General features: G+C 43.0%; 1 protein-coding gene across 4 annotated transcripts in view; it reads right to left on the bottom strand.

The window, feature by feature from the left end:
• TMEM62 (transmembrane protein 62) overlaps positions 1 to 2354 on the bottom strand; it is a 50591-nt gene extending 48237 nt beyond the window's left edge. The window contains exons 1-2 of one of the 4 annotated variants that reach the window (XM_064365959.1): positions 2299 to 2354; positions 841 to 952 (exon numbers count right to left, since the gene is read on the bottom strand). Coding sequence is in view for 1 of the 4 variants with exons in the window: in XM_012442266.3 (XP_012297689.1) it covers positions 841 to 952; positions 1218 to 1397 (292 nt within the window). In the remaining 3 variants the exon portion in view is untranslated. Of the gene's footprint in view, positions 1 to 840; positions 953 to 1217; positions 1676 to 2298 lie in introns of those variants that run through there. The other 3 variants (XM_021673116.2, XM_012442266.3, XM_021673117.2) reach the window with 3 other exon arrangements.
• Between the last annotated feature and the right edge of the window lie 12912 nt (positions 2355 to 15266).

Genomic DNA, 15266 nt, shown 5'->3' with positions numbered 1-15266 from the left:
TCTCATAAAATGAAAATGTTTTATAAGAAATTCCTATACCCTGGATGGGTGCCTAATATCCATGGCAACCATATTTTCCAAACCACAAAATCAGAATATGAGATTTGACCAAGTATTGTTTTTACGGCAAGAAGCAATGTGGCAGGTGCAACTAGACGACAAAATACCAAAAGGTATAGGGAACTAAACAGAACACTTTTTATGGGGGCTCATTCATTAAATGAGAACTGATACCCTTTCATGTCAGCAGAGATGCTTCAGTAAGGTGGATGGGTGATGAACCCCCCAGTAAGCAAGATAGACAGATGCTCCTTTAGCTTCTTCTCCCCACTACAGTTTGGGAGCAAATAAAGGGTTTGAAGAGTCTAGAAAACTCAAGTCATAAAACTATCAAGGGATGAAGCAAAAGTGCCCTGAGTCACCAGAAGCCTCAAACAACTGAAAACATAAGATTAATAATGTAAAGAAAATTGAAAAGTTAGCAAAAGAAGAAAACTTCTGATTCGTGGTTACAGGCTTTCCCCTAATTCTTACAACCAGAATTATAACAACAAACAGATACAAATATATCAGACAACAGACTGACATGAGAACCAGGAGCCTTGCTTCTACTGCTTTGACAAAACCTTGCTACGGCAAATCATTGTGCCTGGATCTTGACTCATTCAGTCATCCATAGGCAAAGGGAATTATAATGTTCAATCTCTTCCACCTCACAGGGCTTATCTGAGGCTGTGGCTATAGTGCTCCCAACGTCCCCAAAGTGAAAAGCCACAGCCCTGGCTAGCATTCTACCATCCGGACCACAGAACACCACCACAGCACGGCAAGCCTCCCTACCTGTTGCTAGGACGAGAGCTGGTTGAATGATGTCAATAGTTTCAGAACAGAACTTCTCTAAGTCTACCGCTCTGCCTGGATCTCGAAACCTGCTCAGGTGAATGTCGGATATCTGCCGAAAACAGGTATTGAACAGAGAGATCTGAGTCAGCATGGGGAGGAGCAGCCCAGCGGCTCTCCCAGGCAGAAGGAAAAGCCAAAGAGGCAGTGCATAACGAACCCCCGGGGAAGGACAGCGCCAGCACTAGACAGAGCCTCGAGTTACAACCTGACTGAAGCCCCCAGCCTGGAGAGTGGGGCCCAACACCCGCCAGGGTCTCACGGCAAGTAGCCTGCTCTGCACGCGCCCCGCGCCCAGCTTCCAGCTGCGTCGTCACCTGCAGGCCCCAGAAGATGTTGGTGTCTCCGGGACCTGGCGCCGGGTGCGGCCTTCTCGGAGGCGCGGGGCCGGGCAGCGGCGAGGGCTGACCGGCCAGGCCGTAGTGCTCCAAGAGCATGGCCACTAGCGCAGCGGCCGCCAACCCCGCAACCACCCTGAGAGCCAGCACTGCAGCCATGCCGCCTGCCCGCCGGGGCGCGGCCCTTGCTGGTCCCCGGCGGGACCGCGCGGCGCTCCCGCGGGGAGCCTCTTTGCCTGCACTTCCGGACTCTATTGTCTCCAGGCCAGAGCCGGATGCGGGGCCGGAGCCGGATGCGGGGCCGGAGTTCGACACTGGGCCTAGGGTGCTGCGCCCGTCAGCCGCCGCCCTGCACCTGCCCCTCTCTGGCCGCGCAAGTGTCTGGGTTCGTTTTGCCTAAGTACTACGATCTCGTATCCGAGTCACGGCACCAAAAAAAAAAAAAAAAAAAAAAAAGTACTACGATTAAAGAAAAGGGAACCGAAACTCTCGACACCAATGACGGTGACCGAGTGGTGGCGGGGAAGGAGACCCGGACCGGTGGCCGGGAGGCGGGGGCTAGAGTCCTGGCTCCGCCTTGGTCAGTCACTCCTGACCTCAGTGGGTCGATCTCCTTACCTGTAAAACGGAGTTAATACCTTCCGTGCGCACTTTGCAGTGTTGTTGTGAGTATCAAAGTGAGAATGTATGAGGACACCTTTTGAATTTTCTTACAAACGTGTCAGGTGGCTTCCTCTGGCCCCTTCTGATTATTAAGGTGCCTCTATCGGTTTTCTTTTCCTCCCCTTCCCCTTTCCCTTCCCCTTCCCCTTTCCCCTCCCCTTCTCTTCTCCCCTCCCCTTCCCCTTTCCTTCACTTCGCAGACAGGGTCTCACCTAGTCCCCCAGGCAGGAATGGTGGCCTCGAGTAGCTGGGACTACAGGCGCGCACCACCAGCTAATTTTTAAAATATAGTTTTTGTAGAGACTGGGGTCTCACTGTGTCGCCCAGGCTGGCCTCGGAACTCCTGGGTTCAAGCGATCCTCCCGCCCCTGCCTCCCAAAGTGCTGGGACTACAGACCTGAGCCACCAAGTCCAGCCTCAGAGGTTTTCTGTAGATGTAATTCCTGTTTTGTGAAAGTTATTTTTCCCTTAACCTGATTTTACATGCACCTGTTTAAATAATATTGCAACACAGTGGCATACCATTGATTTAATAAATATTAAATACTTCCTATGGGCCAGATCCAGGAGAATTTGATTTGGGCCCTACCTTAATTTATCTAACCACTCCCTTATTGTTGAATTATTTTTATTGTTTATTTTATGTTGCTGTTCTGAGTAAATATTTTTATGCAAATAGTGCTTTTTATAAAAACTCCCTTTGAGTTTTTTCCTTGGGATGTGTTGTCAGTATTGGATTTATGCCAATTTCAATTAAATAAATACTTTTGAGTACCTTTGGAATTCAATACATTGATCTCAGCAGAAAACATAAAGTAACATAAAGGTAAGTAGACAAAGAGCTATGGTTCATTATCTTAGGAGCTTATGTAGGAGAGAGACATACATAAATAAGTTTAATATGAGGCCGGGCGCGGTGGCTCACGCCTGTAATCCCAGCACTTTGGGAGGATGAGGCGGGTGGATCATGAGGTCAAGAGATCGAGACCATCCTGGTCAACATGGTGAAACCCCGTCTCTACTAAAAATACAAAAAATTAGCTGGGCGTGGTGGTGCGTGCCTATAATCCAGCTACTCAGGAGGCTGAGGCAGGAGAATTGCTTGAACCCAGGAGGCGGAGGTTGCAGTGAGCCGAGATCGCGCCATTGCACTCCATCCTGGGTAACATGAGCGAAACTCCGTCTCAAAAAAAAAAAAAAAAAGTTTAATATGAAGAATATGCGTGTTGCCACAAGAGATGTCCAGATATAAAAGGCAGGGGGAAGGTTAAAACTAGTAGAGAGCAGATCTTTGGAAAGAATCAAGAAAAGTTTAATTACGGAGGCTGTATATCAAAGATGGGTAGTATTTCTTGACTGGCAGAGATTGAGTTTGGGATGGGTAGAAGCACTTTCCACCAAGACCTAACAATATGAACCAAAGCATTAAGATGAGAAAATGCAGAGCATGTTGCAGGGACAGTGAGTGGTTCAGTTTGGCTAGGCTACACCAAGAGGAATAATGGTAATTAGACCAGACCCTTGGCTTGAGGCACATTGCGGAAGTCCTCTGTAAATGCCAAGAGTGAAGACAAAGGAGTTATGCTTTGGGAAGATGGATCTGACAACAGCATAGAGAACTGACTGTCCAGAGGATAGGTGTGAGAGAGAATCCGGTTGGAAGGAGATTGCAATAATCCAGGTAGCGGGGTAATTACAAAGATCTGAAGAAGAAAGATGGGAGAATATGACATTGAGGTTAGAAAGGAATGGTCACAGGTAAAAATAATTTTAAAAATAAAAACTATAGAATTTGTCACCTGATTGGATATTCAAGGGAAGAAACTAAGAGCTTTTTTTAAAAAAATAGTGCCAAAATGTGGAACCTAGTGACTGAGTGACCAGGGCTACAGTGTTTAAATAGAGAGCATTACCTATATCAATAAAATAAAATTTTGGTTTTGGTTTTATCTAATACTACACCAGTAGAGAACATGTGGAAGGATATTTTAAAACCAAATTTGAAAGATATGATTGAGATGATCTAATTTAAAGCCCAAGCAATGTGGCATATATAAAATGCATTTGCAAAGACCTTGAAGAAACCTCAAAGATACAGGAAAGCATTTTCTAGAAATGGGGCACAGCAAGAGAAAGAGTCACGCTGTTAAGGCATTTTGGATAGAAAAACATGGTCCAAAGTCACAAAGGCCAGCAGTGTCAATTTCAGACACTATAATCCAACCAAGCCACTTCACTCAAGGTGTTCAAAAGTGAATAGGAACAGGAATTTATTTATTTAATGATGGTTAATGATTCTCCAAGGTTTGACCAGCTAATCACTACAATTCAGCATAAAAGGTGTCTCAGTTCCTGCCAGTCAAAGCAAAAATGTAAGTAGAGCTCTTGTTATAAAGAAAGCAGGCAGCAATTCACCATGAAAGCAAACTTACCTAGAACTAAAGTCAAGGGAGAATATATCACTTGGTTTTCTGCTGATTTTTTTTTTTTTTTTTGAGATTTCGAATTTTCGATTTTCAGATTTGGGATGCTCAACCTGTATACCATTTTTGCCTGTTAATTACCTTCTTCAAGTTCTCCCTTCTCTTTTCCTCCTCTTTCACACAACTTCCCCTTCGCCTGTAATCCCAGGACTTTGGGAGGCCAAGGTAGGGGGAGAATATATCACTTGGACATTTAACAGTACAACATACATTGTCACCAATAGCCATAAATTGAATTAAGCGACTCATAAACATTAGATGCATAAATTGTCTTTTATTTATTTATTTATTTATTTGAGACAGAGTTTTGCTCTTGTTGCCCAGGCTGGAGTGCAGTGGCATGATCTTGGCTCACTGCAACCTCCACATCCTGGGTTCAAGCGATTCTCTTGCCTCAGCCTCCCAAGTAGCTGGGATTACAGGTGCCTGCCACCACACCTGACTAATTTTAAAAAATATTTTTAGTAGAGACAGGGTTTCACCATGTTGGCCAGGCTGGTTTCGAACTCCTGACCTCAAGTGATCTACCTGCCTCGGCCTCCCAAAATGCTGGGATCACAGGCGTGAGCCACTACACGCAGCCAAAATTGTCTTCAAATCACTATCTTACTGATCTTGTTAAAAATACAAAAATATTGTATTACATCATTTTGTGAAGTCATTTCTATGGAGAGCTAAAGTAATGTAATCAAAAATAGGTTGTGTGTATGTGTATATACAGTTTTGTTTTTGTTTTTGTTTTTGAGACAGAGTCTAGGTCTGTTGCCCAGGCTGGAGTTCAGTGGCATGATCTTGGCTCACTGCATCCTCTGCCTCCCAGGTTCCAGCGATTCTCGTGCCTCAGCCTCCTGAATAGCTGGGATTACAGGCATGGGCCACCACCACATCTGGCTAATTTTTGTATTTTTTAGTAGAGACAGGGTTTTGCCAGGTTGGCCAGGCTCGTCTCAAACTCCTGGTCTCAAGTAATTTGCCTGCCTCGGCCTCCCAAAGTGCTGGGATTAAGATTTTTTTTTATTATTATTTTAAACTGTGGTAAAATAGGCCAAGCACAGTGACTCAACTCACCCCTGTAATCCCAACACTTTGGGAGGCCAAGGCAGGCAAATTGCTTGAGCCCAGCCTGGGCAACATAGCAAAACCCTGTCTCTCTAAAAATACGAAAAATTAGGCAGGCATAGTGGTGCATGCCTGTAGTCCCAGCTACCTCTCCAGCCCGAACAATGGAGGGAAACCTTGTATAATTCAGTGCAATTAAATACATCCATATTGTTATGCAACCATCACCACTTAACATAAAGCCCTTAAGGTTCATCCATGTTCTAGCATGTGTCAGAATTTCCTTCCGTTTAAGGCTGAATATATCACATTTTGTTTATCTATTCATCCATTGATGGATACCCGGGTTGTTTTCTCCTTTTGGCTTTTGTGTATGATGCTATAATAAACACTGTTGTGTACTAGACATTTTTAGAGCTTTTTAAAAAAATTTTTTTTTAGGTTTAGGGGTACAGGTACAGGATTGTTATGTAAACTGCATGCCACAGGGGTTTGTTTGATGTACAGATTATTTAGTCACCCAGATAATAAGCATAGTACCCAACAGGTATTTTTTTTTCTGATCCTCTCCATCCTCCTACCCTCTACCCTCAAGTAGGCTTGTGTCTGTTATTTCTGTGTCCATGCATTCTCGTTGTTTAGCTCCCACTTTTAAGTGAGAACATATTGTATTTGGTTTTCTGTTCCTGCATTAGTTTGCTTAGGATAATAGTCTCCAGATCCATCCATGTTGTGGCAAAGGACATGATGTCATTCTTTTTATGGCTGTGTAGTATTCCATGTTGTATGTGTACCACATATTCATTATCCCATCTACCACCGATGGGCTTTTAGGTTGATTCCAAAAAAATAGGTCTTTGCTATTGCAGATAGTGCTGTGGTAAACATTTGCATACATGTGTCTTTATGGTAGGATGAACTACATTACTTTAGGTATATACCCTTTTAAAGCTTTTGAGGGAGCTCTCCTTTTATTCCCTAACAAAACAGAAATTTGGGAAGAATTTCATCTAGGTAATCAATGCTCTTTACAAGAAACCTGAAACATCTGCAAAAGTAAAAAAAAAAAAAAATCACAGATCAAGGAATTTCTTACTTATTACAATATGGATCACCCTTAAGGACGTCATACTAAGTGAAATAAGCCAGTCACAAAAAGACAAATGCTGTATGATTCCACTTATATGAGGTACCTAGAGTAAAATTCACAGAGACAGAAAGTAGAATAGTGGTTTGCAGAGACTGGGAGGAAGTGGGGATGGGGAGTTAATATTTAATAGGTAACAATGTTTCAGTTTTGCAAGATGAAAAGTCTGGAGATGGATAGTAGTGATAGTTTTACAGTGTGAACATACCAATCGGCCCTCCATATCCATGGGTTCTGCATCTGTAGATTCAACCAGCTGTGTATCAAAAATATTCAGGAAGGTTGCGTGCAGTGGCTCATGCCTGTAATCCCAGCACTTTGGGAGGCCGAGGTGGGTGGATCATATTAGGTCAGGAGTTCAAGGCCAGCCCGGCCAACTTGGTGAAACCCTGTCTCTACTAAAAATACAAAAAATTAGCTGGGCCTGGTGGTGCACACCTATAATTCCAGATATTCTGGAGGCTGAGACAAGAGAATTGCTTGAACTGAGGGGGCAGAGGTTGCAGTGAGACAAAAATTGCACCACTGCATTTCAGCCTGGGCAAAAGAGTGAGACTCCGTCTCAAAAAAAAAAAAAATCAGGAAAAGGCTAGGTTCGGTGGCTCACACCTATAATCCCAGCACTTTCAGAGGCCTAGGCAGGAGAATCCCTTGAGGTCAGGAATTTAAGACCAGCCTGGGCACCATAGAGAGACCCCCATCTCTACTAAAAATAAAAAATTAGCCACAGTCCTACTTCGCAGGCTGAGGTGGGAGTATACCTTGAGCCCAAGAGTTTATTATAGTGAGCTGTGATCGCACCACTGCACTCCAGCCTGGGTGACAGAACAAGAACTTGTCTCTGAAAGGATAATAATAGTAATGATAATAATAATAATAATAATAAATGTAGGCTGGGCACAGTGGCTCATGCCTATAATCCCAGCACTTTGGGAGGCGGGCAGATCACTTGAGGTCAGGAGTTCGAGACCAGCCTGACCAATATGGTGAAACCCCATCTCTACTGAAAATGCAAACAAATTAGCTGGGTGTGTTGGTGCACTCCTGTAGTCCCACCTACTTGGGAGGCTGAGGCAGAATTGCTTGAACCCAGGAGGCGGAGGCTGTAGTGAGCCAAGAGCACACCACGGCATTCCAGCCTGCACAACAGAGCAAGACTCTCAAAACAAAAACAAATAATAAATGTATACTCTTTTCTCCATGAAATGTATTAAAATGTACATCTCTTTGACCTGTTATTTGTACTTAGAATAACTTATCTTAAGGAAAGATATGGGTGTGTGCAGAGATTTACCAGTTAGTATGTTTACCAAGGCAAAGTTTATAATAGACAAAACCAGAAACAAACTACAGTAAATGTTCCACAATAAGAGTCATAGAAAGTAAAATGGCACATCCATACAAGGGTGTAAAGGTGTTTCATGTTTACACTGGTGTTTCAGTACTTCAAGATTCAAGTTGCTGCCATTTTAAAGTCATGCTCAAGGGTTCTCAATATCTAAACTACCAACAGACCAAAGATTAAGCAAAATGAAAAACAGTCTTTAATGTTAGAAAGGCCTGTAATCCCAGCTATTTGGGAGGCTGAGGCAGGAGAATCACTTAAACCCACTAGGCTGAGATAGTGCCATTGCACTCCAGCCTGGGCAACAAGAGCAAACTCCATCTCAAAAAAAAAGAAGGCAACGTTTCTTGACAAGGGATATGCCAGTCCCATTTGAGATGATAATCTGGGAACTCTAATCAAGGAGCAAGATGAATAAAAGGCTAAGAATTATCACCTTTGCAAATATAAGAGTAACAGGAAGCTGGGATATGATTTTACTAGAAACTCTAAAAATAATTGGCAACTTTTACAAAAGAAAACTTCCAATTCTAAATGCTTGATATCATATTTATAATATTTTTACCTTTATGTTTATTAAAGTCCTATCTGCACATCATTTATGTTTTCTCAATTTTCTGAAGTAATCTTTAAACACACACACACACACACACACACACACACACACACACACACACAATGTCTTCCCATAATCTAGGACAAATTCATTTTATCCAAGAACGTGGGACTTGACCATGATTTTCTTTAGACGACGGTCAAGTCCTGACAGTCTATACTGTGGAGTCAGGAGATGGCCCTCATTAAGCAGGGGAAGACATCGGGGCCTGGAGAGTATGACCTACTCACAGTGACCTCGCAAGTTCGTGCCCGTATAAGGACACGCAGCCCTGTTCACCAATTTGTGCTGCCTCCTCCTGGGAGAGCGCTTCTTAGCAAAAACCCCAGAGCGTCGGTGAAACGAGAGGGGACCCAGTCCCCTCGCCGCTGGCCATGCCCCCATCAGGGGTGGCGCGGTTTCCATGGGGACTCACACATCGCCAAGGTTTCTTTCCCGTCATTCCTGTCAGCCCTTGATATGATGATACCTCCTGAACACTGAGTGTGAGGAGCCGATGCTGGAAAGCTGGAGGTGGAAGAACTGGGTCCCAGAGTGGCAGCCAGGAAAAGGAGAGGCAAAGTACTTCATTAAAGGACCACAAGTCAAGTACCTGGGTGCCAAACACTGGAAGAATTTAGGTTTGGACATCAATGCTTAGGAAAGTGGGTGGAAGGTGAGTAGTGTAGAGAGGGCAGGGAGAAGGTACAGGGAGAAAACCACGGAACTGGGTGGGATTCAGTAGAAGCTGAACTGAACTTCACACCGTCTCTATTAAGGGATGAATCAGGCGCTCTGGAGAAGTGGCAACCCCCTTCACTCAACCCAGGCACTGGAGGTATGTGAAGAGAGGCCTGGGCTCTCCTGTCAGGAACACTGTCAGGGAGACAAGGCCTTGCTATGTGGGGAAACTAGTGGCTCTGTTTCCTAATACTTTATTTTACACAAACTATATCAGTTTAAGGGGGCAAGTATTTCAACACATTTGCCGCTAAAAAGAAACCATGTTGTTTACTACCAAGAATCTGTTTATCTTAATTGTTCCCCAGTCACACCTTCCAGAGTAGTCTTTTTAGTGCTGGAGCTCACTCTTGTTTTTGACCTCCATATCTCTCTTGACCTGCCAATAGTGATAGCTGTGGGCTTTCAGGATCAAATGATGTCTACTGACTCCCACTAAGGAAGAGATAAAACTAGCCCTCTCACAACAACCACAAGAAATGCTGCAAGGACCACCTTCATTCGTACTCCTAGACCCCATCCTTCCAAAACAATTTGTATCACGGTTTGGTCAATATTCAGAGTTGACTTTAGTGTGACTGTGGTATTTCTATTCAAAGTAAAGCTGAATTATACTCTGAGTTCTGACTGTATAGCTAAATGATGATCATATTATAGGAAAAAGGGTAAGTAAACTTTTTCTGTAAATGGCCAGATAACATATGAGCTGTTACAAGTACTCAGCTCTGTTGTTGCATTGGGAGAGCAGCCATAGTACTAGAATTTCTTTGTCGCCAGGCTGGAGTGCAATGTCACAATCTCGGCTCACTGCAACCTCTACCTCCCAGGTTCAAGCAGTTCTTCTGCCTCAGCATCCTGAGTAGCTGGGTCTACAGACATGTGCCATTATGCCTGGATAATTATATGTTTATATGTTTAGTAGAGATGGGGTGTCACCACATTGGCCAGGCTGGTCTTGAACTTCTGACCTCATCATCTGCCTGCCTCAGCCTCCCAAAGTGCTGGGATTACAGACGTGAGCCACTGCACCTGGCCTAATAGTAGTATTTCTATAAAACTTTAGAAATACTGAAATCTGAATTTCGAGTAACTTTCTTGTGTCACAAAAATATTATTTTTAAAGTTTTTTCAGCCATTAAAAGATGTAAAAACTATTCTTAGCTCGGGGAAGTCAAAAAACAATAGTTGAACTAATCAGAGTTTGTCAACATCTGGCATAAACTATTAGGTTGTTGCTTAAAATCTCTTTATCTCATCAAATTACTGTGAACAGTTGTAGGCAAAAAAAGAGTATATTTTATTATATGGAGGTAATTATATTCAATGATAAGTTATTTTGAACTTAAAATGTAGTATTTTAAGACCAAATTATTCAAACACTACTAGAATCCACTAAGGAAAAGTTACAGTGAACATTGAAGAAAAAAAATTAACACTTTGCTTTTTTTTGTTTGTTTAACACTACCCTTAATAGTTACTGAAAATTTTGGTATAACCAACCAACACACACACATACAAGACCCCCTCACACCACCCTGATTTATGTTAATAAGACATGGCATAAGAGGATCACTTGAGTGGGGGGTCTCGCTCAGTCACCCAGGCTGGATTGCAGTGGCTCAAACATGACTCACTACAGCCTGGATCTCCTGGGTTCAAGCAATCCTCCCACTTTAGCCCGCCAAGTAGCTGGGACTACAGACACATACTACCACACCTAGAGAAGGGGTTTCACCATGTTGCCCAAGCTTGTCTTGAACTCCAGGGATCAAGTGATTCACCAGCTTCAGCTTCCCAAAGTGTTGAGATTATTGGTGTGAGCCACCCCACTGGGCCCAAAGAGACTTTCATACAAATTGATGCTATGGTCTGGATGTTTTATGTCCCCCAACATTCATATGTTGACACCCTAATCCCCAAGGTGGATGGTATTAGGAAGTGAGTCTTTGGGAGGTGATCAGGTCATGAGGGTAAAGCTGTCATGAATGGGATTCATGCCCTTATAAAATAGGCCCCAGAGAGGTGTCTTGTCCCTTCTACCATGTAAGAACACAGCTAGAATGTGCCATCTATAAGCCAGAAAGCAGACCTTCACCAGACACTGAATCTGCCTTGATCTTGGACTTCCTAGCATTCAGAATGGTGACAAATAAATTTCTGTTGGTTATATGATACTCAATTTATGGTATTCTGTGATAGCAGCCTGAACAGACAAAGACAGTTGGTTCCTTGGGAAAGTGGATACCTAGGAAAAGGTTATACAGTTGAACCTTGAACAACAGGTTTAAACTGCATGAGTCCACTTATATGCAGATTTTTTTCAACCAAATGAGGATCAGAAATACAATATTCAGGCGTGGTGGCTCACACCTGTAATCCTAGCACTTTGGGAGGCCAAGGTGGGCAGATAACCTGAGGTCAGGAGTTAGAGACCAGCCTGGCCAACATGGTGAAACCCCGTTTCTACTACAAATACAAAAAGTAGGCAGGTGTGGTTGCACATGTCTGTAATCCCAGCTACTGGGGAGGCTGAAGCAGGAGAATAGCTTGAACCTGGGAGGTTGAGGTTTCAGTGAGCCAATATCTGGCTACTGCACTCCAGCCCAGGTTACATAGCCAGACTCCATCTCAAAAAAGATAAATTAATACAAAAATTAGCCAGGCATGGTGGTGCACACCTGTAATTGCAGCTACTTGGGAGGCTGAGGCACAAGAATTGCTTGAACCTGGGAGGCAGAGGCTGCAGTGAGCCAAGAATGTGCCACTGCACTCCAGCCTTGGTGACGGGGTGAGACTCTGTCTTAAAAATAATAATAATAATAATAATAATAATAATAATAGGCTGGGCTTAGTGGCTCATGCCTGTAATCCCAGTCCTTTGAGAGGCCGAGGCAGGCAGATCACCTAAGGTCAGGAGTTCGAGACCAGCCCGACTAACATGGAGAAACCCCGTCTCTACTAAAAATACAAAAATTAGCCAGATGTCATGGCACATGCCTGTAATCCAGCTACTCGGGAGGCTGAGACAAGAGAGAGAATCGTTTGAACCCGGGAGGCAGAGATTGCAGTGAGTTGAGATTATGCCATTGCACTCAAGCCTGGGCAACAAGAGCAAAACTCCATCTCAAAAATAATAATAATTAAATTAAATCAAATTAAATGCACTATTCAGGGGAAACCTGAGTATAGAGAGGGCTGACTTTTTGTATATGCAAGTTTTGCAGGGCTGACTATGAGATGTGGGTATGTATAGATTTTTATATACTCTGGGGGTTCTGGACTGAATTCCTGACATATACCAAGGGATAACTGTATATATTAAGTGATGTGGCATAAAATAAATTATAATATCTCTGTTTTGTTACTAAAGGTTCTGGTGCAAAGTAGTTCCTGGGACTAAGCTGTCTCAGGATGTAACCATTTGAATAAATTTACCCAATCATGTCTTTTCATTTAAACTATCTGAAACTAATGAATGAATATCATGTTCCTTTTCTCTTCTTTTCTCCTCATATTGAGGCTTGTCTTCTCTATTTCCAACAATTTTCCAATTTTCCTTCCTCCCCTTCTTCCCTTCACTCTCTTCTGCTCCTTTCCCTTTTCCTTACTTTGTGTCCTGCCTGAAAGGATGTTAGACTCTTCTATAACTCAGCTCCTTTGCCCTTCCATAGAGATCACAAGTCCTTGCTTTCTTCACTCACTTCTTTTGTTCTTTTTTCCTCTTCCAAAATTACAATAAGAGGAGAAAAATTAACTATATTCTCATCTTTCTCATTCTTGACCTTCAGTTGTGGCATTAATGAAATGATAGGGCAGTTCTGGAAATTTTACATAAAGGTAGCACATTTAAATTTTACTCAGTCTTTTCTAGGTCTCCCTGTTTCTTTATCCACATGATTAACCTTACCTAGCCAGATCCTTTGGGTCACTGTCTTTTATTACCTTATTCATAGAATTATTTTTCTACCACCCTTCCTTCATCATTATCTCTCCTCTAGGAGTACTCCTGGTTGAAACCAGACTCTTCAGGCAGTGTGGCCAAAAACTTCAGACTAACCTGGGTTGAAACCAGTTCTGACACTTACTGTGTGACTAGGCAAATCTTTAACTCCTATGACTCACTATTATCTTAGCTCTAAAATGGCAACTATAGTGGTATATGTTCCACAAGTTTGTTTTAAGGGGTAAATGAGATAATGCTTTGGGGGCTAATGATTTTCTTATGGGATGACCGCCTAAGCCCTTTCCATCTCCATCAGCTTATTACTAGCTTAGATCTGTCATTCCCTCCATCTCTCAAATCCTCCATACTTTTGTCCTCTGTCATCTGCCTCCTGAGTTCCTAAGCTTCCCTATGTTGTGAGATCACCAGTTCCCACATACAGACCTTCATGTTTAGGCCATCAATTATTTATCTCCTTGAAACATGTTAACAGAATAGCTCAAGTATAATTCAATTACATTAAAATTCCTCTGACCCAACAAAATACTACTGAATCAAGAACATCTCTGAGGAGCGAGAAAATTGAGGTTCAGAGATTGTGACTTGACTTTGTAAGGAAGTAGTGAAATCAGGACTCAAACCCCAGTACTTTGGAAGGCCCAGGTGGGCGAATCATAAGGTCAGGAGTTCGAGACCAGCCTGGCCAACATGGTGAAACTCTGTCTGTACTAAAAAAATACAAAAATAAGCTGGGCATGGTGGCTTGTGCCTGTAATCCCAATTACTTGGGAGGCTGAGGCAGAATTGCTTTTGCTGGGGAGGTGGAGGTTGCAGTGAGCTGAGATCATGCCACTGCACTCCAGCCTGGGCGACAGAGCAAGACTCTGTATTTAAAAAAAAAAAAATATATATATATATATATATACACACACACACACACACACACACACACACATTTACATATATATTTATATATAAATATACAAATTTATAATATCTATTTCTATATAACAAATATGTATATATAAAATATACATAATTTTTTTTTGAGACAGAGTATTTTGCTCTTGTTGCCCAGGCTGGAGTGCAATAGCACGATCTCAGCTCACTACAACCTCCGCCTCCCAGGTTCAAGCAATTCTCCTGCCTCAGCCTCCCGAGTAGCTGGGATTACAGGAATGCACCACGATGCCCAACTAATTTTGTAGTTTTAGTAGAGACGAGGTTTCACCATGTTGGTAAGGCTGGTCTCGAACTCCTGACCTCAGGTGATCCGTCTGCCTCAAAGTGCTGGGATTACAGGCGTGAGCCACCGCGCCCGGCCACATATACTTTTAAATTATTTGTTTGGTAAACAATTTAAAATACAGATGAAGCTAAAGTAGTTCTTGACCACCTTCTTCCTCCAATCCGAATCCTGGCCCTCAGTTACCATTTGGCTCTTTCCCCTTTCAGACTTATTCCTTCACATTTAAATGCATATGTGTGCAAATATATAGTTTTCGGCAAGTTGGCTTTTATCTCTCACTTAATTTATCTTGATCTTTTCACGTAGATTTATCTTGCTCAAGAGCTGCACGGTATTTCGAAATGCGAACGTACTATAGTATATCTTGTTTTTCCTCTACCGATGAATGACTAGGTTTCCAATTTTTTGTTATTTCCCCTCCGTGCCCCCCAATAAAGCTGGATCCCGAGCTTTTTTGTACGCATGTACGGGGTAGACTCCTAAAAGTGGAAGATGTGTGAGTACTTTCTTTTTTATTTCGTAGGCTCTGGGGAACCACTACAGGGAGGTCGGGATACAAAACACCCCCAGGCTAACAACCGGCCAGCTAGGACAGCCCCTGACAGTATGGCCGCTGAATTTGTTTTGTTGCTGTTGTTGTTTTTTTTACTTCGTAGATGCAACAGTTCTCAGCACCAAACCCAGATACACAACCATTAAGCCACCAAGCGCTAGGCCTGATAAATTAGAGGGAAAAAAAAAACCTTCCACTCCCTTCACGTCGTGACGCTTGCTTCCGGGAAGCGGGCCGGAAGCCGGTGCTC

The sequence above is a fragment of the Aotus nancymaae genome, unplaced genomic scaffold (assembly GCF_030222135.1).
Source record: "Aotus nancymaae isolate 86718 unplaced genomic scaffold, 86718_ANA_hifiasm-v0.15.2.pri h1tg000062l, whole genome shotgun sequence".
In the NCBI taxonomy this organism is placed as follows: Eukaryota; Metazoa; Chordata; class Mammalia; order Primates; family Aotidae; genus Aotus; species Aotus nancymaae.
Note: the sequence above shows the minus strand (reverse complement) of the source record. Positions and strands in the feature narration are given on the sequence as shown.